The sequence below is a fragment of the Vitis vinifera genome, chromosome 14 (genome assembly GCF_030704535.1).
Source record: "Vitis vinifera cultivar Pinot Noir 40024 chromosome 14, ASM3070453v1".
Taxonomy (NCBI): Eukaryota; Viridiplantae; Streptophyta; class Magnoliopsida; order Vitales; family Vitaceae; genus Vitis; species Vitis vinifera.
In genome coordinates this window covers 22,299,591-22,326,628 of record NC_081818.1, presented here as the reverse complement: position 1 = coordinate 22,326,628, position 27,038 = coordinate 22,299,591, and the positions used below count along the sequence as shown (strand labels likewise).

Below are 27,038 nucleotides of genomic sequence, written 5' to 3'. Positions count from 1 at the left end.
ACAAAAAGACAATAGAGATTGATCTAAACTCATCTTTTCCTTTTCACTCATAAAATAGAGTGATGTTTAAGCTCTTTATATCATGAGAACAATAGTAGATTCAAAAGGAACCCAAAAAAACAAAAAATAAAAAATTTGTGCCTTTTAGTGGAACATTATTCCTAAATAAACAGAATTAACGAGCCTAGAAGAAAAATTGGTTGTCTTGGTAGCCAAATTCAATTCATTTTATGAAAAAATAACAAAAAAAACAACCCCAAAATAGAAAAAATCAATTGATAATTATGAGACTTTAAGGCTTTGGGAAGTTAAGGCTTTCGAGGAAGAGGAACGAAAATTGAATCTCCAAAATTTACTCTCTCGAAAATTTTTCAACTATGAAAAGGAAACTATAAACACCTAAACACCCAACATTTATTCTCTTTTACAAAATTTTCCCAACTATGAAAAGGAAAAGCAAAATATTGCCAAAAAAAAAAAAACATAAAAATCTACTGTTGCAATCCATATCTTTAATCAAAATCTCAATTCTTCGATATTTGTATTAAGTTTGTGGGTCTTTGGGGTTTAAGGTTTCAAAGGAAGAAGTAAGGGGATGAGGTTTTAAGGTTTTTTTTAATGATATTTTGGCAATAATGAAGAACTAGCCAAACATGGTCTATACTTAAAACTGTCATGTGGAGCACAATCAAATATTTTTTGGCGGTGGTGAATGCCAAACGTGGCCAAAGAGGCCATGTGGAACAAGAATACAAATAAATAATAAAAGGTAGATAATGATTGGATGGTTTCACTTGGTATTAATAAAGGAAACTTGTATTTTGATGAGGCTATTTGGGAAATATATGGTTTTCGGAACCCAACTTTATAAAATCTGAAAATCAGCTTTTAATGTGAAAAATTATATATTTTTTATACACTCTGAGCCGGCTACATATTTTGTGTCGAGATTACCTTTTTTTTTTTTCCTCCCGTACCCACCATTCACCTCTTCCTCCCTCCCTAGTGAAACCGACCGACACTTTGCCGTGTCATCACTGGTCTCCCCTTCTCTTCCTTTCTCTTCCCTCTTTCTCTTTCTTTCCTTCCCTTTCGACATCACCCAAAGAGAAGAAGGCGATTATAATGGTGAAGAACCAGGGCCGGAGGGAATAAGGCGCGGCTGGTTGCCATTGACGGCGACAACTAGCAACTCTCGCGATCATTGACAGCGACGGTGGTGGAAGCACCAGCGTAGGGAGAGACGTCGAGGAGAGGCGGGTTGGTATTCTTGATTATGGAGGATCCATGGTGGGGTCTGTTGTTTATCCTAAAAAAGGCTCTTTTGGGTGTGTGCCTTTTGAGGGTGACAAGCCCTTTAAGTCTTGTTCCTCTCCCACCACTGTTCTTCTTCTTGACCGTGGAGGTATTCCAGATTCATCCCTCTTCTTTAATTTTTGTTTGTTTGTTGGGAATTTGATTTAGTACTATAAGAGAATCCACTTCTCAGTGATGGGTGGATCTTATCTTTTCCTTCTCCTTCTTCATTTGCCCTTATATTAGCTAAATTTGTATGGAGTTATTACATTAATGGGTATTTTGTTTGGTTTATGGATTTGGGTTTTGGATGCTTTGAATTTGAATTTTGCTATAACGGTGGTGCTCCCCTCTCTCCCTACGTTGGTGCTTCCGTCGCCGCCGCCGTCAATGATCGCGAGAGTTGTTGGTTGCTGTTGTCAATGGCAACCAACCACGCCTTCTTCCCTCTAGCCCTGGTTCTCCACCATTGTCACCGCCTTCTTCTCTCTTGGTGATGTCGAAAGGGAAGGAAAGAAAGAGAAAGAGGGAAGGGAAAGGGAGAGAGAGGGAGGTCGGTGATGACGTCGACAAAGTGTCGACCAGTTTCACTGGAGAGAGAGAGAGAAGTGGATGGTGGGTACAGGAGGAAAAAAAAAAGGCAATCTCAGCACAAAATATGTAGCCGACTCAGAGTGCATAAAAAATATATAATTTTTCACATTAAAAGTTGATTTTCATATTTCAGTTGGGTTCTGAAAACCATATATTTCCCAAATGGCTCCATCAAAACACAAGTTTCCCTATTAATAAAGCTTAATATATATTTATTTATTTTCTATGATTTAGCATAATGTAGCCACAATTGGGTTCATCAAGTTTATAGGTATTGAAAATTTTAAATACAAAAAAGGGGAATAAAAACAAATTTCCATTAAAACCGAGAAATCTACATTGCAGATGAAAATTTTGAAGACGTTCATTGAGTTGATGACAAAGTCCATCCCAATTCAAATCAAGAAATAATTAATTTGAGCCTAATCTAATTATCTTTATGCAACAATTTAGACAAATGGATTAAGTTGTTGGCAAACCTGATCCCAACTTGAATTATAAATGATTAACTCAAATTTAATCCAATCCAATTTTTAACATAAAGTACTCAATCTATGTCTAATCCAATTTCATTATTTCAAATTTGAATCAATTGAGTTGTATAATTCAAAATTCATCCACAATATTTTTTAAAAAACTTTTTTCTAAATATCTTTATACTATAAAAGCCAAAATTCACATTTTATTGTTACTTTTTTTTACCTTTCTTATACTTAGTTTCTTCGAATATTTATCAAATTGTCATTCTACAACACCTCAATTGATCTATGAAAAATGACATTAGTATAATTTAAGCTAACTTAACACTCTTTCCAACTTAGACACATTTTGTTATGACAATATTTTATCCTTATTTTTATATTATATTTACCAAGTGTCATTCATTTCATTTTGTGGCTACACCAATTATGAATGATATTCTTGTAATTTCAGTCAACTTCAACCCTTTTTTAAATTTAGACGCATTTTTGTTGTAATTGTATTTTATCCTTATTTTTATATTATATTTATCAAACTGTCATTCATTTTTAGGATTGCACCATTAAGAATGTCATTCCTAATTTCAGTAAACCCCAACCCCCTTTCCCCCACTTAAACACCACTTCCCTGTGCCCAATACCCAAATCACTTGCACCCCTTTTTGCTTGTTGTAAAATGATTAAAAAAAAAAATTGAAACAAATTTTACATGGGTTGTAAAAACATATAATTTCTCAAAATTTTATCCTTGATTACAAAATGAAAGACCTAAAGACTCAAGACCTACTCAGCTTCCTTTGCTCCCTACCTCTGCTCCTTACTCCTCTTACTACCTTTCTTTTCCTTGCTTGACGAGAAGATGCTAAACATGGTTGGATATACTCCTCGAGAGCATGCCCAAACCAATCCCTTTGATTGACCATCCGATCCTACTTGATGAGTAGTTGTTTAGACCAAGTAGCAGATCCAAATATAGTGCCTACAAAGGCAGAGCCAAAGGCGCATCCACCCATACTAGGTGAGAAAGAGTTAGAAATAAAGATTCATTCCCTGGTTTGGGAGACAAGGGCGCGCTAACACATCACATTATCATCGCTAGACTTGGGTCAGCATAAAAAACACCCTTTATTTGAGGGAGCTAGCTTCACCCGTTGATTTGGTTGAGTGAGCCAATAATCTTATTTTCACCAATTTTGCAAATTATACATGAAATCTCAAAATTAATTTTTTTTTCACATGTTTGGAGAGTGGAAACAGAGAAATTATAAGGTATAATTACACTTATTTGGATAAAATGATATTTTTTATGATAAAATAAAAAAATTAATATTTATCAAATATAAATATTAATAATTTTAAAATTAATATTTACCAAATATATAAAATTTAAATATAAACTTTTTATAATCCTAAATTGTTATTTTTGACCAACACAACACCTTTTATGTTGGATAAAGGTAGTTTCTTTGAATAGAAATGTCGAAACCATTTGATTATTTACATACTTTTCGTTATTTACTTCGTGGGTGAGACGAGATGGTGAAAATGAAACTCAACAAATGCCAAATACAACCCCCCAATATAATAAAATAATATTAATAATATATAACTTAATTTCCTATTTTTATTTTATACGGAGTCATTATATATATATATATATATAGTAATCTATCAAATTTCTTATTTCAATAATTGAATCTCCACCCTTAGGAATTACAAGATCACCCCAATGGTACCTTTGGCATCTAGGGGTTGTGGATCGACCATAAAACCTTATTCAATAAGTGGGAACGCATTAGCTCTCCATTCTTAGGTTAGGTAATAAGGATTGGAGAAGGGCAATCACTCATTTTTAAAACCAACATTTTTAAGACCAAAGAGTCATGAAAAAAATGGGAAAGCTCTTCGTTCCTAGTTTTCCTGTAATTGGGTCCTCTAGAACCACAAGAATCCGTAATTATGATTAGATTCCAACTTAGCACCTTTTAAGATTTTGAGAAGAGTTGTTCTTTGGAGAACACAGTACAAATGAAAATTGTAAGTTGTGTTCGGGAGAGTTATTGTTTATCATTAGCCAAGGGCCCTAAGAGGCGATGGTTTATTCTATGACGAATGGCAACAATTTGAGTTCGTTTATTTCCAATTTGTGAATTTATTCGATACAAAATTATATGATAGCACCTAATTTTTTCGATTCAACAGTTCAATCTATGATTTATCATTCACAGACTCGTTAAAGTATGTTAAAATTTAAGTAATTGGATAAGAGTATAAATAAATACAATTAGAGTGTAATGATGTAAACAAAGAAGACTCAATTATAAAGTTAAAACAAATTTTAGACACTTATCGGAAAAGTATATTTCAATATTATAAGAGGACAAAATTTATTAGTATTATTAAATAAAATACCAAATAATTTAAATAATATAAAATAAAATTAAAAAATCACTCAATATTGTGCAGGATCCCACGTGATACCCTGTTCAAGATAACATAGGTTATAGATTTGTTTGAGCGTTCCCATGTGATCCCTAGTTCACATGTGATAATGTAAACATAGTATGGGGTAGGGTGTTTGAAATGTATTTTGGACTCCCAAGTTTTATTCTATCAGTGGATGAAAGATTGAATGTTTTAGATGGCATGTTTTTCCTTTTAGCAAACCAAAGAAATCATCAAAATTAACTAATGTGCTTGAATTTTAAGAATTTTTTTAAGGCATTCAGTCACATGTAGAGATGTATGCAGATAATAATAAAACATGAAAGAAGAGGCCAATGGCTTTGAATTTGGGCGGAAAGTTTATTCAGTCGCCGTCCACCAACATCCTCCGTTCCCTGCTTTCTCAGCTAGCTTCCTCCATTTTGGCCCTTTTCTGTAACAAAATCCTTTATCCATTGATTTATCAGTTAATTAATAATTGGGTTAAGCCATATCCACTAGTATTAAGTGTTGAAGAGACCCTGTTACACTTCATAATCAGAAAGAGCTTCAAGAAAACCTCTAAACCCCAACCCCCCCGGCTCGGTCCCCTCATCAAGCTCCTTCATCACCATCCATGGCACAAAACCAAAATCAGCTGTCTTCCCCCTTCCTCTTCCCGAGGACCAATTCCTCAGTCCTCCCTGACCCTTCCCTCTTCTTTTCTCCTGACCTCCTCTCAACCCCACTTCCCACAAATTCTTTCTTCCAAAACTTTGTTCTTCAAAATGGCGATCAGCCTGAGTTTATCCACCCCTATCTCATCAAGTCTTCTTCCTCGTCCCTATCCCTCACGTACGCATCTCATTTCTCCAACTCTGTTTTCACCCACCAAATCTTCAATGCTGATCTCACCATCTCTGCCTCGGACAAAACCCACGCTGATTCACAGAGGCGCCACATTGTGTCTTCCTTCAGTGATCTCAGTGTCACTCTAGACCTCCCTTCTTCCAATCTCCGCTTCTTCCTCGTCCGGGGAAGCCCCTTTCTCACCTGCGCTGTCTCCGCCCACACCGCCCTTTCCATCACTGAATTCATCCGGTGGTATATGGACACCATCCTCTTATTATTACGGGAAATTGATTGCCAGGGGAGCGAGATTGGCACTGATTGCAGAGGAGGTGAGTTTCCTTGATGTGATACCGGCAATTAGGAATTTCTTGAAGAATACGATTACCCCCTGGTTGGATGGTAGTTTTGGTGGGAATGGTTTCTTGTATGATGGAATGTGGGGTGGACTTGTTACTAAACAAGGATCAACGGAATCGGGGGCAGATTTTGGTTTTGGAGTGTACAACGATCACCATTTCCATCTGGGTTATTTTCTTTATGCAATTGCAGTGCTGGCCAAGATTGACCCTGCATGGGGGAGGAAGTATAGACCTCAAGCTTATTCCCTAATGGCGGATGTCATGAACTTAGGGAGGAATTCGAATTCCAACTATACTCGTTTGAGGTGTTTTGATTTATGGAAATTGCATTCTTGGGCAAGTGGGGTGACTGAATCTTCAGGCGGGAGGAACCAGGAGAGCACTAGTGAAGCTGTGAATACCTACTATTCTGCAGCATTGATGGGATTAGCCTATGGAGATGCCCCTCTTGTAGCCACTGGGTCAACGCTTGCAGCAATGGAGATAGAGGCAGCTCAAACATGGTGGCATGTGAGAGAAGGGGATAAAATGTATGCAGAAGATTTCACAAGGGAGAACAGGGTGGTGGGTATTCTGTGGGCTAACAAGAGGGACGGTGGACTTTGGTTTGCTCCTCCTGAGTGGAGAGAGTGCAGGCTTGGAATTCAGGTGTTACCTGTATTGCCCATCACCGAGGTTCTGTTCTCCGATGTGGGGTTTGTGAGAGAGCTGGTGAAATGGACATTGCCAGCTTTGGGACGGGAGGGAGTTGGAGAAGGGTGGAAGGGGTTTCTATATGCCATGGAAGGGATTTATGACAAAGAAGTGGCATTGGAGAAGATCGGGAAACTGAGTGGTTATGATGATGGAAACTCACTTACGAACCTTTTGTGGTGGATTCACAGCAGAGGAGATGAAGGGGAAGGGGGACTTGAAGGAGGAAAATTATCCTGGTTTGGCCAGTATTATCAGTGAAATTCTTTGCCTTACATTCGGGATGTAGTCGAATAAATTATGCCCGAAGATTGGATGAATCTTTCCTTTGGGCAGCCATGACTGGATTGATTTATGCATATTGCCCTGTCTTCTCAATTTCTTAGCTGAAACTGAAGAACAACTATTCCACATCTGCTTCAGCATCATGTGAAATGCTAAGTTTCTTTTCTCCAACTGTTCAGGTCGTTTACACTACAAGTGATTTTTTAACTTTATAAAAGTATTTTTTAAATTTTGTCTGATCATTTTTTCAAAAATGACTTTTTAAGCTAGAAATAATTTTTGAAAGCATTACCAAAAAGATTCTCAGTACAATACCATGAAATAATATATATACATACATACAATACATACATAAAAATTTATAATTTAAATTTTATACAAATATACAATTGGGTTTGTGCTAGGTTGAGGTTTCTTGAGACCCTTACCCAAGCCCAACCTAAATTTAATCTAGGTTGATATTTTTTGACCAAGCCAAACCTAATTTACAAATTAAATCACCTAAGTCCATGCAAAATTGGGTTAGTTAGATTTGAGTTGAACCACCCAAATTGGAACCTAAGAAAGAACAAACTTCTAATAAAATTAGATCATTAAACAATAAAGTTTAGGACTTTCAAGTGAATAATAATAATAATAATAATAATAACCTTAACATATACACACAAATATAAGTTTGTGGAAAATACCAAAACACCCTTGTTGCTCCTTTTGCCTACAAAGTCTTTATAGCCACTCTTGTTATTTATCTACCTAAAAGGTAGCTATGATCATTTTAGAACTATTCAACCTTTTTTAAGATAAAAAATAGCAAAATCTCAATAATGTTTTGCTTTCTCATACTCATAAGTGGCCTAAGTCTCTAAAATGGTTTAGTACAAAATTAACTAGTTGAGTTTGAAATCTACCGATTATTTCAAACTCAACCAATACTTATTTTGTTTCCTCCGTGTTTTGGGTTTAAAATAGTGTCCCTATATTCAAAATGAATGTTGGGTTTCAAATTTCACCGGTGCCTTTTTCTTTGTCGTATTGCCTTTGAGGTCCAAATGATTGAACACTATTTAGAGCTTAATTTGTAATTTTTAAATTAGACTATTTTTTTTCCATGTAATTCAATTGGGTTTATCATATCTTCTTTGTTTTAACTTTGATTTACAAATAATTTAAAGAGTTGGATTTCTGACTTTTAAAAGCTTCCAAACTATATGTGCGATTTATCATAAAACTCATAGGAGTCTACCTAGAATTAAACTCAAAGTTAGGGTTAGTGTTGATGCATTAGTTTGAGTTCCAATTTCCCTTTGAACTTGACAACAAGGCTTCAAACCTTCTCTCTCATGGTTGTGCGCTCTCTAACTCTCTCCATAATATTTATTTCTTATCTCTTATGGTTGTGCGTTCTCTAACTCTCTCCATAATATTTATTTCCAATCTCTCATGCGTAAGACTTGCTCACACCTTTACTTGAACTCTTCTACTTTATTTGAGTCTCTCTTTTACACATAATTGATCCTTTCCTTTATCTTGGTTGAAGACATACGTTGTACTTAACATTCTTTTCATCTTTTTACCTTGAAATTAATTTAAAAATAGAGGTTAGATTTATAATTTGGATATACTTTTTTTTTTTAAATGAGAAAATACTAATAACTTTTATATAAGATACAATAGGGTATGAATAGGTATTTTTAGAATCATTACTTTTGTCATAAAATATAGGTACAACATAAATGCAGTATACTTATAATACAAATACACTAATGTAATAATACATTATAACATAATTTAATTTATTTTAAAAAAAAATTCACATGCTATATTACCAAACAAATAGTTGAATATTTTTCAATTGATGAGTACTCGTGAAAAATCATTGTTTATTCTATTAGAATAATAAAACTTTTAATTATATATATAATGACATAATAACCTTAGGGCGTGATTTTTATTTAGGAGAGATTGAAAATTAATTTTTTTTACCGGATTCTCTAAAAAATCTCAAGTTTTTTGAAGAAAAAAAAAGAACTTGAAAAAAAAAAGTATATTTCAAATAATTTAATTTATTATAATGAAAATAACAAAAAAAATATATAATTTTTTATTTTAATATTTTATTATTTTTTCTTTGACCTATATATATATATATATATAGGTCAAAGAAAAAATAATATGAATTCATCATGAAGTTATTTATATGCAAATATTGATTGAGTATCCTTATATGCAAATATTATTCAAAAGGGAAAAATGATATTTTGGAAACCGATATATGCAAATATTGATAGACTATCCTTATCATCATCATGAAGTTATTTATATATAAAAGATCACATTCAAATACATAATTATACTATGATAAATTTTGTCCTTCATATGAATTCATAAGTTCTTCCTAGACATTATCATCTTTAGCCCACTTTTTTGATAATTTTCCTATTTTTAAATCACAGAACAATTATAAAAAAAATTCTCATTATGCAGGAAATAATGGGGTTAGAGTGATTGTTGGCGTTGCTTATGTGGTATTAACTATAATATGTAGTGTAATTTGGTACAGTTGGGTAGGTTCTTCATTCAAAAATAGGTTAAAACAAAAGCTTCGAATTAGATTTTGAATCTTTTGATATTGGAAATTAAATTTGTTGAAAAGGGTTTTAAACATTTTTAATGGACTAATTGGGCTCAAACTAGTTTGGACCAAACCCAATTGCTTATTTAAAAACCCAATTTGGGCCAAAACCCCAAAGAAATTTCAAGCCCAAAATACAATTGATTCTTTCTTTTGAAATCTAAGCCCAAAATATAAGACAACGGATATCAAGAAGTGTTATAAATTCTCATGAGACTTTGTGTGAATGACTACACCATTATTCTCATGGATGGTTGACATTTTCTAAAATTTTTCTTCTTTTCTTGCTATTCTTTCTTTGTAGCAAGGCTTTCTTGCAATAAGAGAAATTACCCAAAATCAAATACCTGAAATTGAAAGATGTGTTTGGTTATATAAATCAAGGGTTCAAAACATTAGCATTGGTTAAAATAGGTGGCATCCATTGTCTAAATGTTGTGAAGCTTCACTCATTCTCTGAAAAACTTAAAAAAGGAATATTCACCCCATTACTTTCTTGTATGCCAAACATTCCCTAACCACCCCAGTGTCTTGTCCCTCCCTACACATATTCCTTTGAAAACCATTTAACATGTCTTGCAATCATGCCATTCATCAAAACCATAACTTGCAGAGCCCACAAACTTCCCTTCCAATCCATTCTTCTTCCTCTTACTTCCCCCATTTCCCTGTTTTCACATTCTTAATTCAAGTCCCACCCAAAAGGGCCAAACCTACCCCACTCTGGTTGTGAATGTGGGTGGAAAGTTCCATCCAATTAGAGGCAAACAGCCTCCATTTTCTCCGTTTCCATTGCCTCCATTTTCTCCGTTTTCTGTATCAAAATCCCTAACAAATCCTCGATCTATTTGCGTTCTTCGATAATTTAACAGTTGGGTCAAGGCTCACCAATCAATCACCTCGAGATGTTGAAAAAAATCAGAAGAAAAGTCAAACTCGTGATTAGCAAGAGCTTCAAAAAACGTTCAAAACCACCTAAAACCCCCAAAACCATAACTCCACCTCCTTCTCCGCCTCCTCCTTTGTCTCCTTTGTCTCCTCTGTCTCCTTCATCACCAATCATGGCAGAACCCCATCACCACCATCACATTCCACAATCCTCCCCCTTCCTCTTTCCAAAAATCGAATCCTCAGTCATACCTGATCCTTCCCCCTTCTTTTCTCCCGACCTCCTTACTGCCCCACTTCCCACCAATTCCTTCTTCCAAAACTTTGTTCTCAAACATGGTGATCAGCCTGAGTATATTCATCCCTATCTCATCAAATCTTCCTCCTCCTCTCTCTCCCTCTCATACCCATCTCAGTTCTTGACCTCTGTTTTCATCTACCAAATCTTCAATCCTGATCTCACCATCTCCGCCTCCAACAAAACTGACCCAGATTCTCAGAGACGCCACATTGTGTCTTCCTTCAGTGATCTCAGCGTCACTCTAGACCTCCCTTCCTCGAATCTCCGGTTTTTCCTGGTCCGAGGAAGCCCGTTTCTCACCTGCGCCGTCTCCGGTGGGACCGCCCTTTCCATCACGACGATCCATGCGATTCTCTCATTCTCACCAAGCAGTTCTCGCACCAAGTACACCATTAAGCTCAACAACGGTCAAACTTGGCTGCTTTACACTTCTTCTGCGATTAATTTGACCCATGATATTTCTTCCATAACTTCTGATGCGTATTCCGGCATAATTCGGATTGCCATACTGCCAGATTCCAATCCAAGATTCGAGTCGATCCTTGATAGATTCAGCTCTTGCTATCCCATATCAGGGAAAGCTGAATTGAGTAAGCCCTTTTGTTTAGAGTACAGATGGGATAAGAAGGGATGGGGAGACTTGCTCATGCTGGCTCATCCTCTACATCTTCGGCTTTTGTCGGCTGATGATGAGGTCGCTGTTTTGGATGATTTCAAGTTTAACAGTATTGATGGTGAGCTTGTAGGTGTTGTTGGAGATTCATGGAAATTGAAATTAGACCCGGTCTCAATAACCTGGAATTCAATTAAAGGGGTCAAGGAAGAATCATTTCCTGAAATTGTTTCTGCGCTTTGCAGAGATGTTGAGGATCTGAATTCATCCAATATATCAACAACATCGTCTTATTTTTATGGGAAATTGATTGCCAGGGCGGCGAGATTGGCATTGATTGCAGAGGAGGTGTGCTTTCTTGATGTGATACCGGTGATTAGGAAGTTCTTGAAGAATACGATTACCCCATGGTTGGATGGGACTTTTAGTGGGAATGGTTTCTTATATGAAGGAAAGTGGGGTGGACTTGTTACTAGACAAGGATCAACGGATTCGGGGGCAGATTTTGGTTTTGGAGTGTACAACGATCACCATTTCCATCTTGGTTATTTTCTTTATGCAATTGCAGTGCTGGCCAAGATTGACCCTGCATGGGGGAGGAAGTATAGACCTCAAGCTTATTCCCTAATGGCAGATTTTATGACCTTAGGGAGGCATTCGAGTTCCAACTATCCTCGTTTGAGGTGTTTTGATTTATGGAAATTGCATTCTTGGGCTAGTGGGCTGACCGAATTTGCAGATGGGCGGAACCAAGAGAGCACTAGTGAAGCTGTGAATGCTTACTATTCTGCAGCATTGATGGGATTAGCCTATGGAGACACCCATCTTGTAGCCACTGGATCAATGCTTGCAGCAATGGAGATAAAGGCAGCTCAAACGTGGTGGCATGTGAGAGAAGGGGATAAAATATATGCAGAAGCAGAAGATTTCACAAGGGAGAACCGGGTGGTGGGTGTTCTGTGGGCTAACAAGAGGGACGGTGGACTTTGGTTTGCTCCTCCTGAGTGGAGAGAGTGCAGGCTTGGAATTCAGGTGTTACCTGTATTGCCCATCACCGAGGTTCTGTTCTCTGATGTGCAGTTTGCGAGAGAGCTGGTGAAATGGACATTGCCAGCTTTGGGAAGGGAGGGAGTTGGAGAAGGGTGGAAGGGGTTTCTATATGCCATGGAAGGGATTTATGACAAAGAAGGGGCTTTGGAGAAGATCAGGAAACTGAATGGCTATGATGATGGAAACTCACTTACAAACCTTTTGTGGTGGATCCACAGTAGAGGGGATGAAGAGGAAGGGAGATTTGAGGGAGGAAAATACTGCTTGTTTAGCCATTATTGTCACTGAAATTATTGTCTTATCTTATATTTGTAATGTATTTGAATAAAATGTGGCTCCTCTATCTTTAGTATTTGCTTTAATGAATTCCTCCTTTTTTTTTTATAAGCCAAAGAATATTGATTCTCATCTTGTGACGCTGTTGGAGAAGATACCCCATTGTTGTTTTGTCACCCTCCCTTGTCTTGATTCACAGAAATTATACCATTCCATGACCCTTCTTAGTGTCTTGTAGTGACTTTAGCATCCCGTGATATGCAAGCTTCTTTCTCCAACTATTCCCTTTTTATTTTTGGTTCTTGTTGCTTCTTTCCCCTTCAATGGCTGCTTTTCTTGAGGAGTAGAAAATATCTTCTTGCCTAGATTTTCAGCCAAGTCAACCCCATAAAAAGCCCATAAATTCTGAACCCCAATAATCTCTTTGGTTTTTGGGGTTGGGAGTAAAGAGTGTATATTCCTATATTCATTAACTGGGATTAAATTCAAATGAAATCAGGTTATTTGTTTGGTCTTAAGTAGAAAAAAGTTATTCTCTTAATCTAGAAAATGAAGTACAAATATTTTTCTAATTCAATGACCATATGCTTTCCCTTCAGATTCAACCTGGGCTAACATGTTCCTAGGCCCAAATTACAGGTCAGCCAAACGTGGGTCATAGTGCTAATTTATTTGTTACTTTTTTCAAATAAAAGCTTAGGCACATTGCTCATGGCATGGCCCCCATTAGTTTTATCAGAATCATCTTTTAAAGCATGTTGTTGTGTTTAAGAGGTCTCAAAAAGGAAAAGCCGTTCTTCACCAAAAGTGGAATTTCAAAACACTAGGGCTGCTTTATGGGACACACAAATGGATTGAAATTTGTGTACTCCAAGAAAGAGTGCATAATGGTGAATTCTTATTCTTAGGCATGTCAAAGCATTAGAAAATTTTAAATTTCATATTCTAAGTGGATAGTATTTAGACATTCCTTCATATATTCCCTTCTCCACCGTTCAAGATAATATGTTTTTTCCTCTGAAATTTCATCAATTTTTGGATTCTTAGTACAAAATTAGAAATATTTTCTATGATGAGGCATGAATAAAATCATTACTTTGTTAGTCTTACTCTTATAGAAGAAGAATTGAGCCTTGAACCTTAATATAATATAAGGGATTTAGTAAATAAATAATATAATATACTATCATTCAGCTCTGGAAAAGGCTTGTGATGGAGAGCAAAAGTTATACAACTACATGTGCAATTGCTTGTAAGAAAACCATTTCCCATGGATCCATCATTAGCTCACCAACAATGATTCTTCTGGCGGTGGTTTATCGTTATAAATAACTGTAAAAATGGTTGTAAAATACTAATCCATGCTGTAGAAATAAATAATGTTGCAGTTGGCAGAGAGTGAGAATGAGATCTTGGAAAATCACTCAAAGAAAGCCCCCATGATTTTGAGCGCTGACTATTGGTGTTAATGGGAAAAAAGGTGGAAAGGGAGCTCTAACATGGCCTGGTGGGGATGAGTGGTTCCTTGACTTCAGCCGAGGATGACCTCTTTCCCTTTTTATATCTATTAACTATTTCCATCAACAGCTAATATTTCTGTACTCGTTGAGCTCAGATCATGGTGTTGTTTGGTTGGTTTTATACTCGATATCTGTGAGAACTGTTCTGTGAAGTCGCCTCCACGTTTGTTTGCAAAATTTTTGGGCCAATTTGCCGAGTTCTTTGCTTTGCTGCTTCATCTGGACAAGAAGCTTCCAGGCAACACACACTAGCAGGATTTGGTAAGACGCGTTTCGAAAATCTTCAATTAGAGGGGGATTGGTAAGGTTTTCTTGGGTTTTTAGCATTTGGGATTTCTGGACTTTCATTCTGGTGCTTCCAGTGTGCTACATTTGCTCGTAACAGTGCTGGGTTCTGGAGTGCATTTGTAAATCTGGGTTTTGTTAAAACCAGTTCAGGACTTCTGGGGTCGTTCAAACTGAACTGTTTTGAATTTTGATCTGTGCTTTTTGCTCAAAATCTCGAAATTTGATATCTGGGTGTTGCTCATATTAGGGTTTTCTGAACTGGGTTTTGCTTAGTCTTGTGGAATTGGGTTTTTTTAGGGCTTATTAGTGTTCGAAGAATTTGCGTATTTGTAGTGGAAGAGTATGTAAATTATTGGATTTTTCTCATCTGAAGGTTTTATGAACTAGGTCTTGTTTGTTTGAGTGAATAGGATTCTTCTTTGGGTTGTTGTGTTTTGCAATTTTTGGGATGGAACATTGCTTTGGAATGGTGCGGTTCCATATGTTTTTTGGGCGAAGATTGGAGAGCTACAAGATATGATTTGGTGAAATTAATATAGTGAAGTGTAGATACACAATTTTTAGAAAGGAAATTTCGGAGAGAGATGGCTTCAGCGTCACCTTCTCCAAATTCTCCTCCTTCCACTGCTACCTCCCCGTCATCTTCCTCTTCTTCAAATTCTTCCAGTAATTCACAACCTCCTGCTGGCTCTGATCCTAATCAGACTTCTGACCAAGTAGCACCCTCAACCCCTTCTAATCCTTCACCCCCACCTACTCAATCTCCTCCACCATCAGTTACTGCCTCTCCTCCAGAATCACCACCACCGCCGCCTGCATCAATACCACCACCAACTTCACCACCACCATCACCTCCAGCATCACCACCACCATCTCCTCCAGCATCACCACCACCATCACCTCCAGCATCACCGCCACCATCACCTCCAACATCTGCCCCTCCTCCAGCTGTGAACTCAACACCCCCTCCAGTTTTGTCCCCACCACCTCCATCAGAAGGTTCTCCCTCTCCCCGGGTTTCCCCAGCCCCTCCTGTAGGGACCCCACCTTCCCCTCCAGCTGTTTCACCTTCTACACCTCCTCCAGACAATGTTCCATCTCCAACTTCATCCAGTTCCCCACCCCCACCGGTGGCAAGCTCACCTCAAAATTCTCCTTCACCCCCTCCTCCATCAGGTTCTGAACCTCTTTCTCCACCCCCCACCCCAGCAAGATCCACCATATCACCTCCTCCTCCTTCAGTCCCCTCATCCTCTTCACCTCCTTCTATTTCTCCTCCTGCTCCTCCAAGTAACTCATCAGACACTGGAACCCCTACTTCCTCTCCCTTACCCTCCATTCCATCAGAAAAACCAACTGCAAGATCAACTACAAATACAACAGCAAATTCCACATCCGCCGATAATGGGGGCATTAAGGCTGGAACAATGGTGACCATTGGCATTGTTGTTGGGCTTCTTGTGCTTAGTCTTCTTGTGATGGCTGCATGGTTTGTACAAAAACGAAAGAAAAAGAGAGCTGGACTAAATATTGGCTATACCATGCCTTCTCCATTTGCATCCTCCCAAAATTCAGGTAATATTTTGAACATTGCCCACTTGTTATTGGATTATTTCTTTTCAGCTGGTCACTATAAATCTTCAAGCAATCATATGCAGGTTTTTTAGGATTAATTTAGGAAAGCTCAACGAGCTTATAACTTTTTCTCCGGTTATGATAGCAGTAGTGTTAACTGGTAAGAGGATATATATCATGCAGTAAAAGTAAATAATTTTCAGCCAATATTGTTCCACTGGGATATATATTGGATTTCAAGTTTGAACATTCTATGTTTAGAGGAATTATGAAGGTATATGATGCTTATTAAATGCTATTACGTATGGGATAGAAAATGTTTTGAACCCTGTTTGAGGTCAGCTAGAGTGAACTCACAGATACATAATCTAACCATTAGATCAGCTAAATGGACCTTGTTTCAGCATTGAACTCTATCTAGGATTATATGCTGTCTAACTCTCCGCCAAACTCCCTCTTTCTTCAAATGTAACTAATTGTTAAGGAAGTTATGAGTAAAAAAAAAGAAACCAATTAAAATTAGATAACTATATCCGAACCAAAATGAGAGCATTTGACAAGGATCCCATACCCACACTCATGTTGTGTTGTGCTAATATACACCCACACTCATGTTGCGTTGTGCTGGTATGGATGCACTAGGCGAAGTTGGAGAGTCTATGTAGCATAATGAGCCACAGCCCACAGAGCTTGCTGTTATACAGTTAATTGATTTCCACATGCTTGTGACCATTTTGGCTGTCAAGATAAAGTTAATGAGGCCTAACTAGTTTCTTCAGATGCATTTATATGAAGATATTGAACCATTCTTCCTCTTATTGAATAGCATTATATATTGAAAATTAAAATTAATGTATCTCTTAAAGCTCTTGCATTGACTTGAAAACCATATTGAATGGAATGTTTGAGAAATGAAAGGGAAATAAAGTTAATGACATTTGCATGCTCTCCACAGATTCAGTATTTCTAAGGCCCCATTCTTCATCAGCTCTACCTTTGGGAAGTGGATCTGGTAGTGATTTCGTGTATTCACCACCAGATCCAGTTGGCAGCAATTCAAGACCATGGTTCTCATATGAAGAACTTGTAGAGGCCACAGATGGGTTTTCATCACAGAATCTTTTGGGTGAAGGTGGATTTGGTTGTGTGTACAAAGGTTTCCTAGCAGATGGAAGAGAAGTAGCTGTAAAACAGCTAAAGATTGGTGGTGGACAGGGGGAACGCGAATTCAAAGCAGAAGTTGAGATTATTAGTCGTGTACACCATCGGCATTTGGTTTCACTTGTGGGTTACTGTATATCTGAGCATCAAAGATTACTTGTCTATGATTTCGTACCAAACGATACCCTTCATTACCATCTCCATGGTAAGATATACTTTTGAGTTTACAAAAAGGGTAAACCTTGAATTTTAATAGTTGAACTCGGATGCATAATCATGCAATTATGTATGCTCTCAAATAAAATTTGGGATTATATAACTATTGTGAATTTTCTCTAACATTCCCTATGAGGTGCCCATGCTATGCTAGGACCTTTGGTAGTTCACATGTGACAGATGGCCCAAATGAGGTGGCTGAAATGCTTGGGTTTTGAGTTTGAATTGCAAATTTCTTTATTGAAAATCGATTTGTGTTATAATATCCTCAATTTCCTTTATTCTTTTGGCATTTTGCAGGTGAAGGTAGACCGGTGATGGATTGGGCAACTCGAGTAAAGGTTGCTGCTGGTGCAGCACGGGGAATAGCTTATCTACACGAGGACTGTAAGTTTCTTCTTTTAGTGCTTGATTTTTTTTTGGCTCTCCTAATTTCACTTCACTGCAATATCTGTTTGTTTCAGACACATATATAGGTGTCAGAAAAAACTGATTCATGATTTCCTGACATATTAATTACAAATTATGAACTTATCTGATGCCAGAGTATATGCCAAGATGAGAAGTGGATCAAGACATACATCAGTTGCAAAAAGCCTTTATTGTTGAGAAGGAGAGGGATGGGGTTGGGGTGCGATAAGATAATATAAACACCAGAAACAGATTCTTTTTTCTGTTTTATCATAACACTATTAAATATCCACAGCATAAAAGATCCATCAAGGCAAACTTTATAGTAGATTAGTAGATTATCCTTGCTACATGATTTTGTTTTTCTCACTGAGGTTATATAGTAATTTCCTGCTCCTTTCATGCATCATTTGTTTTTGACATTCCTAATTCTATGAAAACATTCTTCTGTATTTTTTTTAATGACTTCATCAGGCCATCCACGGATTATTCACAGAGATATCAAGTCATCAAATATTCTTTTGGATATGAACTTTGAAGCTCAGGTATGATCAATATTTTCATCCTAGATCCTTTTGAAGTACATTAGTTTGCTTCACACCATGCTGAAGTAAACTGGTCTTACTTCTGAACAAGTTGTGTTTCCAGCTGTACCACTGGAATATGGGGAATGTGCTACTGTTTGTTATTAAGTAAATCCATTTTGTTTGATAGGGAGTTAAGCAAATCCATTTTGGCAACATGATATTTATGGAATGTCTAACATGTCCATATATCATAACAAGATTTCTGGTTGGTAGCAAAATTTTGCTTCTCCAAAGGCACATTTCTAAAGATGCCTTTTCATTAACAGGTTTCAGATTTTGGGCTTGCAAAGTTAGCATTGGATGCCAATACACATGTAACCACTCGTGTGATGGGAACCTTTGGGTAGGTAATCATGTGTAGTCTTTTTTATCTCCTAAAGAATTAAGGTGAAGGTATTTTTGAATTTTTCTGTGTGCTCTATAGCTTTGTTAAATATTGATGCCATTGTGAGAAGTAAAGCTAGCATTACAGACATTTTAAATGGTCTTTGTTATGGATGCCTTCACTCTATGATTTGATTGAATCATGTATGAACACTTAGTGTTTGTCATATCAAGTGGAACTGTGATGTATTTTATTCAAATGTGTGGTGAAGTAGATATCTTCAATGATAAGATGATTATTGTTCTCACTTTTGCCTGTTTATGTAATGAATGAATTGGATGATTTTCCAGATATATGGCTCCAGAGTATGCATCAAGTGGCAAGTTGACGGAAAAATCCGATGTTTATTCATTTGGGGTTGTGCTTTTAGAACTGATTACAGGTCGTAAACCTGTAGACGCATCTCAACCATTGGGAGATGAAAGCCTGGTTGAATGGGTAAGCTTTATGAACATAAACCTTGGAAGAACTTATCTTCTTGCTCGTATTATCTCTGAACAGAAGTTGAATAGTTTATCGTATTGAAGGTTGTTTTAATTTGGACCTGGAGCTGTGGTGAAATTTTACATTTTGCTTTCAGTGTGACCTTCTGTCCAGTTCAGTCCGGTTTGACTACTGTTAAAATTTAAATTTCATCAAAATATTGGATTTTGAAAATGGAAACATGTCAAACACTCAGAAAACAGAAAACCCCACAGAAACCGAGAACTCACCTCACCTCACCTATATTATACTCTGCATCCATCTATATACAGAAGTATATGCTATACGTGGAGTCTAACTCATTCCTAATATTCAGCATCTATACATGGTAAGCCAATCTGTACAGCTAATATTGATAGAGTCCTAAATTATATAACTTCCTAAATTGTATATGGTAACATTAACATCCCCCCTCAAATTGATGCTGGTAAGTCAACTAGCAACAATTTGCCAACAAGAAATTGATGCCATTGTCGAGTCAAAGCTTTGGTGAAGACATCAGCCACTTGGAGATCATAAGAGATGTGAGGAAGAGATATCACCCGACTTTCCAAGGTGTCTCGAATAGAATGACAATCAACCTCAATGTGCTTGGTGCGTTCATGGAAAACGGGATTGGTGGCAATTGGAATAGCACTAGTGTTATCAGCATGAAGAGGGGTAGAAGTAGTCTGAGGAAACCCAAGCTCCTCAAGAAGACCGCGTAGTCATATAATTTCAGAACAAGCAGTAAACATGGCACGATACTGGGCCTCAGTAGAGGATTTAGAAACACGGTCTTGTTTCTTACATCTCCAAGAAATTAAGGCATCACCTAAAAACATACACCAACCTGTAGTAGATCGACGTGTATTTGGACACCCAGCCCAATCAACATCACTATGGGCAACAAGTTGAAGAGAAAGAACAATCCACGAGTAGGTGAACCTCGAAGATAGCGGATGATGCTTCGAACTGCAGCAAGATGGAGATGCCGAGGAGAAGACATAAACTGACTGACCTGATGCACAACATAGGAGATATCAGGTCGAGTAGTGGTCAAGTAGATAAGACTCCTAACCAAGCGCCGATAGAGAGTAGGATCATCCAGAAGGTCCCCTTCATCTTTCTTGTATTTGACATTTACCTCCATAGGAGTATCAACAGAGGAAGTGTCCTCCAAACCAGCCAAAGTGATAAAATCTTGAATATACTTATGCTGGTTCACGAAAATACCATTGGCCCGATGATGAACTTCCAATCCTAAGAAGTATGTGAGCTGTCCAAGATCTTTGATATGGAAAGTTGTATATAACAACTGTTGAAGCTTAGTAATCAAATCACAATTAGTGCCAATAATGATAATACCATCCACATAAACCAAGAGAATGACTATACCCAACACAGACGTGTGGAAGAAGAGGGAAGAATCATACTGACTTTGGGTAAGACTGGAGGAAAGAATTGTATTGCGAAACTTCTCAAACCAAGCCCAAGGCGCCTGCTTAAGCCCATACAAAGAATGTTTTAGCTTACAGACATCATGAGGAGAAGACTTAGTCATACCAGTGGGAAGCTTCATGTAAATCTCTTCCTGGAGATCACTATGAAGAGAAGCATTCTTCACATCCATTTGATGCAGTTGCCATGACTGTGAAGCGGCAATGGCTAAGATGGTTCAAACCGTGGTCATTTTGACAACAGGAGCAAATGTCTCCTCATAATCAACCCCATATTCTTGCTTGTTACCCAAAGCTACAAGGCGAGCTTTGTACCGGTCCAAAGAGCCATCATAACAAAGTTTTGTAGAGAAAACCCATTTACTCCCAATAGGTTTGACTGTAGGAGGACAAGGAACAATATCCCAAGTATGATTCTCCTTAAGTGCTTGAAGTTCTGCTTGCATTGCATTTTGCCAACACTCATGTTCCATGGCCTGTTTGTAGCAAGAGGGAATAGAAATAGTGGATAAAGTAGCAACAAGAGAGACAGGAGAGAAGAATCCATACCAATCAGGGGGTCGAGAAAGACGAGTAGACCGGCGAAGAGTGGTGGAAGCAAGAGCAGGATTAGGCGTTGGGTCAAGATCGGAAGAGGGCACAGAGGAAGTGGAACCAGACTCATGTCGACTACGTCTTTCATACACAAAACCAGGTTTGAATCGTTCCACAATTGTTGGGGATTCAGAAAAACTAGACAGAAGAGATACAGATGTAGATGGCAACTCAACATGAGATGGAAAGAAATATTGATTTTCAAAGAAAATCACATTCCGGGAAACTCGTATACAACGAGCATGGGGATCATAACAAACATAACCCTTGTGAGGGATAGCATAACCAAGAAAAGCACACTTAACAGACTGAGCAGTAAGTTTATGTCGTTCATGAGTAGGGAGATGCACAAAACAAACACAACCAAATGTACGAAGATTAAAATATAAAGGAGAATGACCAAACAACTTAGAGAAATGAGAAACATGATTTAACATAGGAGAGGGTAAGCGATTGATCAAATGAACTGCAGTAGAAAGTGCTTCACACCAAAAACGAGGAGGAACAGATGAGTCAAGTAAAAGAGTTCTTAGCACATCAAGAAGGTGGCGATTTTTCCTCTCAGCAACACTGTTTTGTTGTGGTGTCGAAGGACAAGAACGCTGAGAGATGATCCCTTTGCTTTGAAGAAAGTCTTGAAACTCATTTGACATGTATTTGCCGCTTGAATCAGAGTGCAAGACCTTGATGCTGGTGGAGAATTGAGTCTCAATAAGTACAAGAAAGCACTTAAAGACTAAAAAAACTTCAGCCTTAGCCCGGAGGAAGTAAACCCAAGTAGAGCGACTAAAGTCATCAATGAAAGTAACAAAGTACTTGTAATGTGCATGAGAAACAATAGGTGCAATCCCCCAAACATCACTATGAATAATATCAAAACATTGTGAGGCACGAGATGCAGGATGAGGAAAAGGTAGAACTTTACTTTTGCCAAGTTTGCATGACGTACAATCGAAAGAAAGATCAAGAGAAGAACATGCTTTATTTCCCAATAATCCAGAATTAAACAAAGTACGAAGTGCATCAGAGTTGGGGTGGCCAAGACATCTATGCCACATCTTATGTCTAGAACCATCAACATTACATGCAAAGGAAAGTAAAGGAAAACTAGGAATAATAGTGGAAGGAGAAACATGAAGAGGAAAGAGTCGTCCCACTTTAGGCCCCTTCACGATCATCTTCCCTAACACTTGATCCTACACAACACAACCAGAACGGGAGAAATTGACATTACAATTGTTATCAACCAATTGACCAACAAAAATAAGATTTGTGGAGAGGTCAGGAGACACAAAAACATTAGTTAAGGAAGAGAAAACATCACCAACAACACTGATAGGCAGAGAACTACCATCAACGGTGTTAATTTTCAGATTTCCATCATAATTTCTGACATTGGAAAGAGAAAGAACAATATTCGTCATATGGTTAGAGGCTCCAGAGTCAAAATACCATGGCTTAAAAGAAACCGTATGATTACCTGGAGCCCAAAAGCAGAAAAAGCAGAAATGATCATTTGTTGTACCATTTAAGGAGTAAGTATGTTCGGGTTTGCTAAGGCTGTAGGAGCAGGAATAGGAACAACCGACGAGGCAATAGGCAATGCAACAGAACTAGAGGCACCAATGGAGGCATGATAAGTAGTACCCTGCTTCCTTTCAAGCCGAATGGGACAAGCAGAGATGATATGACCTTATTTCTTACAGTAGTTACAGAACTTCTTGGGACAATCCCGAGCAATATGACCAAAATCTTTACAACTAAAGCACTGGACAACACACATGTCTCGACCCTTATTCCGATTTTGTGCTGCATAAGCCACAAAAACAGGTGCACTAACATTAGCTCGATGTTCCATGGTAGCTTGAGTTACGATATGCTGCTCCTCATGCAGAAGTTCACTCAAGTAGGCATCTAGAGATGGTACAGGATGACAATTCATCAGATTAAACAGTGTAATTTCAAAGTCGGGTCATAGCTTCATCAAGAATTGATCTCGCTTGTTGGTTGCATGCATTGCTTGGATAGCAGAGAGAGCTGCAGCAAGAACATTTACATAAACAATGTCGGAATAATTAGTCCAAAGAGTTTGAAAACCAGAAAAATATTCCTCAATTGAGAGACTTCCTTGTGTGAAATTAGCCATTTCATACTCCAATTGAAAATGCTTAGCAGAGTTGTCTTGATTGTAAACCGTGTGGAGATAATTCCACATAGCAGTAGCAGTTTTATAAGGCCTCAGATTGAGAACAAGGTGAGGTTCAACTGAGCTAAGGCTCCGGGTCATAACCCAAGCATCCTTAATTTCCCACTTAGACAAAGCCTCGGCATCACGAGGTGCAGGATTACTCCCATCAATATGACCCCATAATTCTTTTCCTTTGACAAATAATTTAAATTGAAACTCTCAAGCACAATAATTTTTGCCAGCAAATCTAATAGGAAATGATTTCAACTTATCTGATGACATGATGCAACCAAGAGACAAGGAAATAGCCCACCAGAAAATTGGAATAGAAACGGCCAAGAACCAGGTCGCGATGAACCCGATCAACACTGTTTTCGATGCCAAACGTTGATTGGTAGAAGATTCTCTGATGCCTCGGTTCAGAGTGATCTCAAGCACTGGTCATTCAAGGTCGTTCCTGGTCTTGGTTCTGGTGACAAGCCCAAGATCTCAGTCACCTCGGTTCAACTTGAAGAATGCTGTTGTTACAGTGCCTGCCTACTTCAATGACTCTCAGCGTCAAGTCACCAAGGATGCGGGAGTTATTGCCGGCCTCAACGTGATGCATATCATCAGTGATCCAAAGGCTGCTGAGATACATCCCTCAAACGCAGCTACTGAAGGGATCGAAACCCAGAAAAACACCCACAGCAATCACCAAAAAACCACAAATCACCAACAGGAAGTGCTGAAACCTCCAAGAAGCACAAACTCCACTCAGAAGGCGCCGAAACCTCGCTCTAATACCATGTCAAACACTCAGAAAACAGAAAACCCCACAGAAACCAAGAACTCACCTCACCTTTATTATCCTCTGCATCCATCTATATACAGAAGTATATGCTATACACGGAGTCTAACTGATTCTTAATATTCAGCATCTATACATAGTAAGTCAATCTGTACAGCTAATATTGATAGAGTCCTAAATTATATAACTTCCTAAATTGGATACTGTAACATTAACAAAACAGTCATAAGTTCTTGGAATTTCAAAATTGCTTCACATGAATGTTGTTTATCTCGGTTCTTGGCATTTTTCTATGATAAATTTTAACCCATCCAAAATTGATGTTACTGTGGTGAGTCCTCTTGTTCAAGTTTAATGTCAATACCACTATCCAGTTCATTTTGGCCCTGGGCCCTTTTTCCAAGGACTGAAATTGCAAGCTGCAGATTTATTAGCCTAGATGGTAGATATGTTCTGTTAGCATGTTGAGTTCAGTTTGCTGGTGCAATGACAGGTGCTACCTGCTTGGCTGTAATGAAGCTCAAAAGTTTTACTGGTTTTGGCTCAAGTTTTTGGAATTTTATTGTAAGATAATGTTGAATTGGATAAAAGCTACCTTAATTTAAAACCTCAATCCTTTATGACAGCTTCAGGTGGAAATCAATAGACTTCAATATTTTTGGCTGTTTATCGTCTCTTGGAGTATCTTTGACTAATTTGAGATTGCTTTGAAATTTTAGTTTCCTGACTCTGTCTATTCTCATCTGGAGATTGGGCTGCAACTCTAGTGAATTGGGCTGGAAGTTATCCAAACCCTAAGAGTAAGAGAGTAAGGTCCTCTACCTGTAGCCCAATCAACCTGAGCTTTTCCAGTCTTGTAAATTGAAACTGAGTTGTGCTAGGGTGGTAGGGTTAGATTGAGTTGGGATGAAGATTTGTAGTGTTGTTAATTACAAAGAGTAGACCATCTAAAATCTGCATCAGATTTATAAGATCAGTGCAGTTTCAGCCTGTTTTTGGCAATTTGGGGCAGTTGTCAGATCCAGTAGAGACATCCAAATAACCCCTTTCCCTTGTCCTCCTTTGACAACGTCAGATTACTTCTACCTGAAGGTGATTGGGGTGAAGGTTTTATTCAGCATCTCAATACACCTGTAACCTAGTATTTGGTGTACCTTGGAAAGGGTGGTTGTGGTTGGGATGAAGGTGGTAGATGACTTCTTACCCTTTTTCTTGTGCCAATTTTTAGGATTTTAATTGATAATCTCTCCTTTTCTTTTTCATGTTATTGGACTTCTATGGCTCTCATTTTTCTCTTTTAATTTTTTTTCCCTTATTTAATCATTTGGAGTGATCCAAAACCTACCATTTTTTTCCTGTTATCCAGCCTTCCAATATGTGACATCTGTGGCAAGTTATCAGTATTACTGTTAAATTAAATCCAACTTGCTCTTCAGGCTCGACCATTGCTTGCTCAAGCCCTTGATTCTGGAAACTTTGAAGGGTTGATAGATCCAAGACTGGAAAAGAACTTTGTTGAAAATGAGATGTTCCGGATGATTGAGGCAGCTGCAGCATGTGTGCGTCACTCAGCTTCTAAGAGGCCAAGGATGAGTCTGGTAATTTATGATCAAAATACTTGTGATTTCCCATCATCATTTCAATTTTTACACTGAGCACGAGTTAACTACAATGGTTCCTTTGTTTTCTCCCCTTCTCAGGTGGTGCGAGCCTTGGACTCCATGGATGAATTGTCAGACCTTACCAATGGAATGAAACCGGGACAAAGCGAAGTCTTTGATTCGGCACAACATTCTGCACAAATTAGAATGTTCCAAAGGATGGCGTTTGGTAGTCAAGAATACAGTTCAGAATTTTTCAATCAAAGTCAAAGTAGCTCGAGGAGTTTTTCCAGAATGCCTTATTAGATCAGAGACTTGAGGCTGACTGCAAGGCTTAACATGGCAAAACTTGGAAACAAGTTGTGTGAGTATCAACTTCTCTTGATCTTGAAATGAGATTCTGACCCTTGAATGAGATTTTGTAACCAGGTCTTACTGCAACTTTCATGTACAATCTCATGCATTTCTTTCCTGTAATTTTTTTCTTCCATCTAACACGATTATGATTGCAAGGAGATGTGTGTTTTTTTGTATCCTCCAAGTGTTTAGATTCATTGATACGGAATTCTATGTATTTATTATATCTAAATTAATATAGTTTTTCTTCTTTCCTCAAATGCATGGAATTCTCTTCCATCTTTTTCTTCTTCTATTAGTTTTTGAATAAAACATCTACTTTGTCCTTTTGATACTTTTTCTTTGTTCTTTTCCATTTCCAAGGACTGTCACTGTTGAGAAAGAAATGAGGAACTTTTCCCCTTTGGACTTAAAATTGGACTCGTAGTTCTATGGATATCTTGAAAGCAGGGAATGGAAACCTAAGGCCATGTTTGCATCTTGCAAAGCTTGAGGAAAAACGGGTTGTGTGTAGTGATGATTTTCAAGGTGAGGGTGGTTTGCTTGGGATGCCTACAAGACAAGGGCTTGCCCGGGTAATCATTGAAGGGGTGCGATAATAAAGAAAACGTTAAGTTTGGTTTCGGAAAATACTAAGAAAATAAAAAAAAAATGTTAAAGAAAATAATTTTTTTATATTTGGTTATCCTATAAAAAAAAAT

General features: G+C 37.8%; 3 protein-coding genes across 4 annotated transcripts; all 3 read left to right on the top strand.

The window, feature by feature from the left end:
• Positions 1-5,225: 5,225 nt before the first annotated feature.
• LOC100251569 (glucan endo-1,3-beta-D-glucosidase ARB_01444-like) lies at positions 5,226-7,108 on the top strand. Its single transcript, XM_010662212.3, is given in 2 exon segments — positions 5,226-5,886; positions 5,888-7,108. Coding segments are annotated over 2 exon segments (1,527 nt in total). The 5' UTR covers positions 5,226-5,430; the 3' UTR covers positions 6,959-7,108.
• A 2,911-nt stretch (positions 7,109-10,019) lies between these two features.
• Positions 10,020-12,859, top strand: LOC100261655 (ascus wall glucan endo-1,3-beta-D-glucosidase). The gene has a single exon (XM_002282935.5). It carries the CDS (start codon positions 10,520-10,522, stop codon positions 12,752-12,754), a length of 2,235 nt encoding a protein of 744 aa, XP_002282971.1. The 5' UTR covers positions 10,020-10,519; the 3' UTR covers positions 12,755-12,859.
• A 1,059-nt stretch (positions 12,860-13,918) lies between these two features.
• Positions 13,919-26,597, top strand: LOC100246425 (proline-rich receptor-like protein kinase PERK8). Of its 2 annotated transcripts, XM_002279432.4 has the most exons (8): positions 13,925-16,125; positions 17,081-17,491; positions 17,803-17,889; positions 18,388-18,458; positions 18,767-18,843; positions 19,176-19,323; positions 25,816-25,977; positions 26,080-26,597. In XM_002279432.4, exons 1-8 carry the CDS (start codon positions 15,135-15,137, stop codon positions 26,284-26,286), a joined length of 2,154 nt encoding a protein of 717 aa, XP_002279468.1. In that variant the 5' UTR covers positions 13,925-15,134; the 3' UTR covers positions 26,287-26,597. The 2 variants fall into 2 exon arrangements, with proteins under 2 accessions (XP_010660513.1, XP_002279468.1); XM_010662211.3 differs by lacking the exon at positions 26,080-26,597 and having other exon boundaries at positions 13,919-16,125; positions 25,746-25,901.
• The last annotated feature ends 441 nt before the right edge of the window (positions 26,598-27,038 follow it).

Excerpts from the sequence above, each read along its gene's own strand:
- LOC100261655 (XM_002282935.5), top strand. The coding sequence starts at position 10,520 with ATGTTGAAAAAAATCAGAAGAAAAGTCAAACTCGTGATTAGCAAGAGC.
- LOC100246425 (XM_002279432.4), top strand. The coding sequence starts at position 15,135 with ATGGCTTCAGCGTCACCTTCTCCAAATTCTCCTCCTTCCACTGCTACC. Across the intron at positions 16,126-17,080 it reads TGCATCCTCCCAAAATTCAG|ATTCAGTATTTCTAAGGCCC; the intron begins GTAATATTTTGA and ends TGCTCTCCACAG. Across the intron at positions 19,324-25,815 it reads ATGAAAGCCTGGTTGAATGG|GCTCGACCATTGCTTGCTCA; the intron begins GTAAGCTTTATG and ends CTTGCTCTTCAG.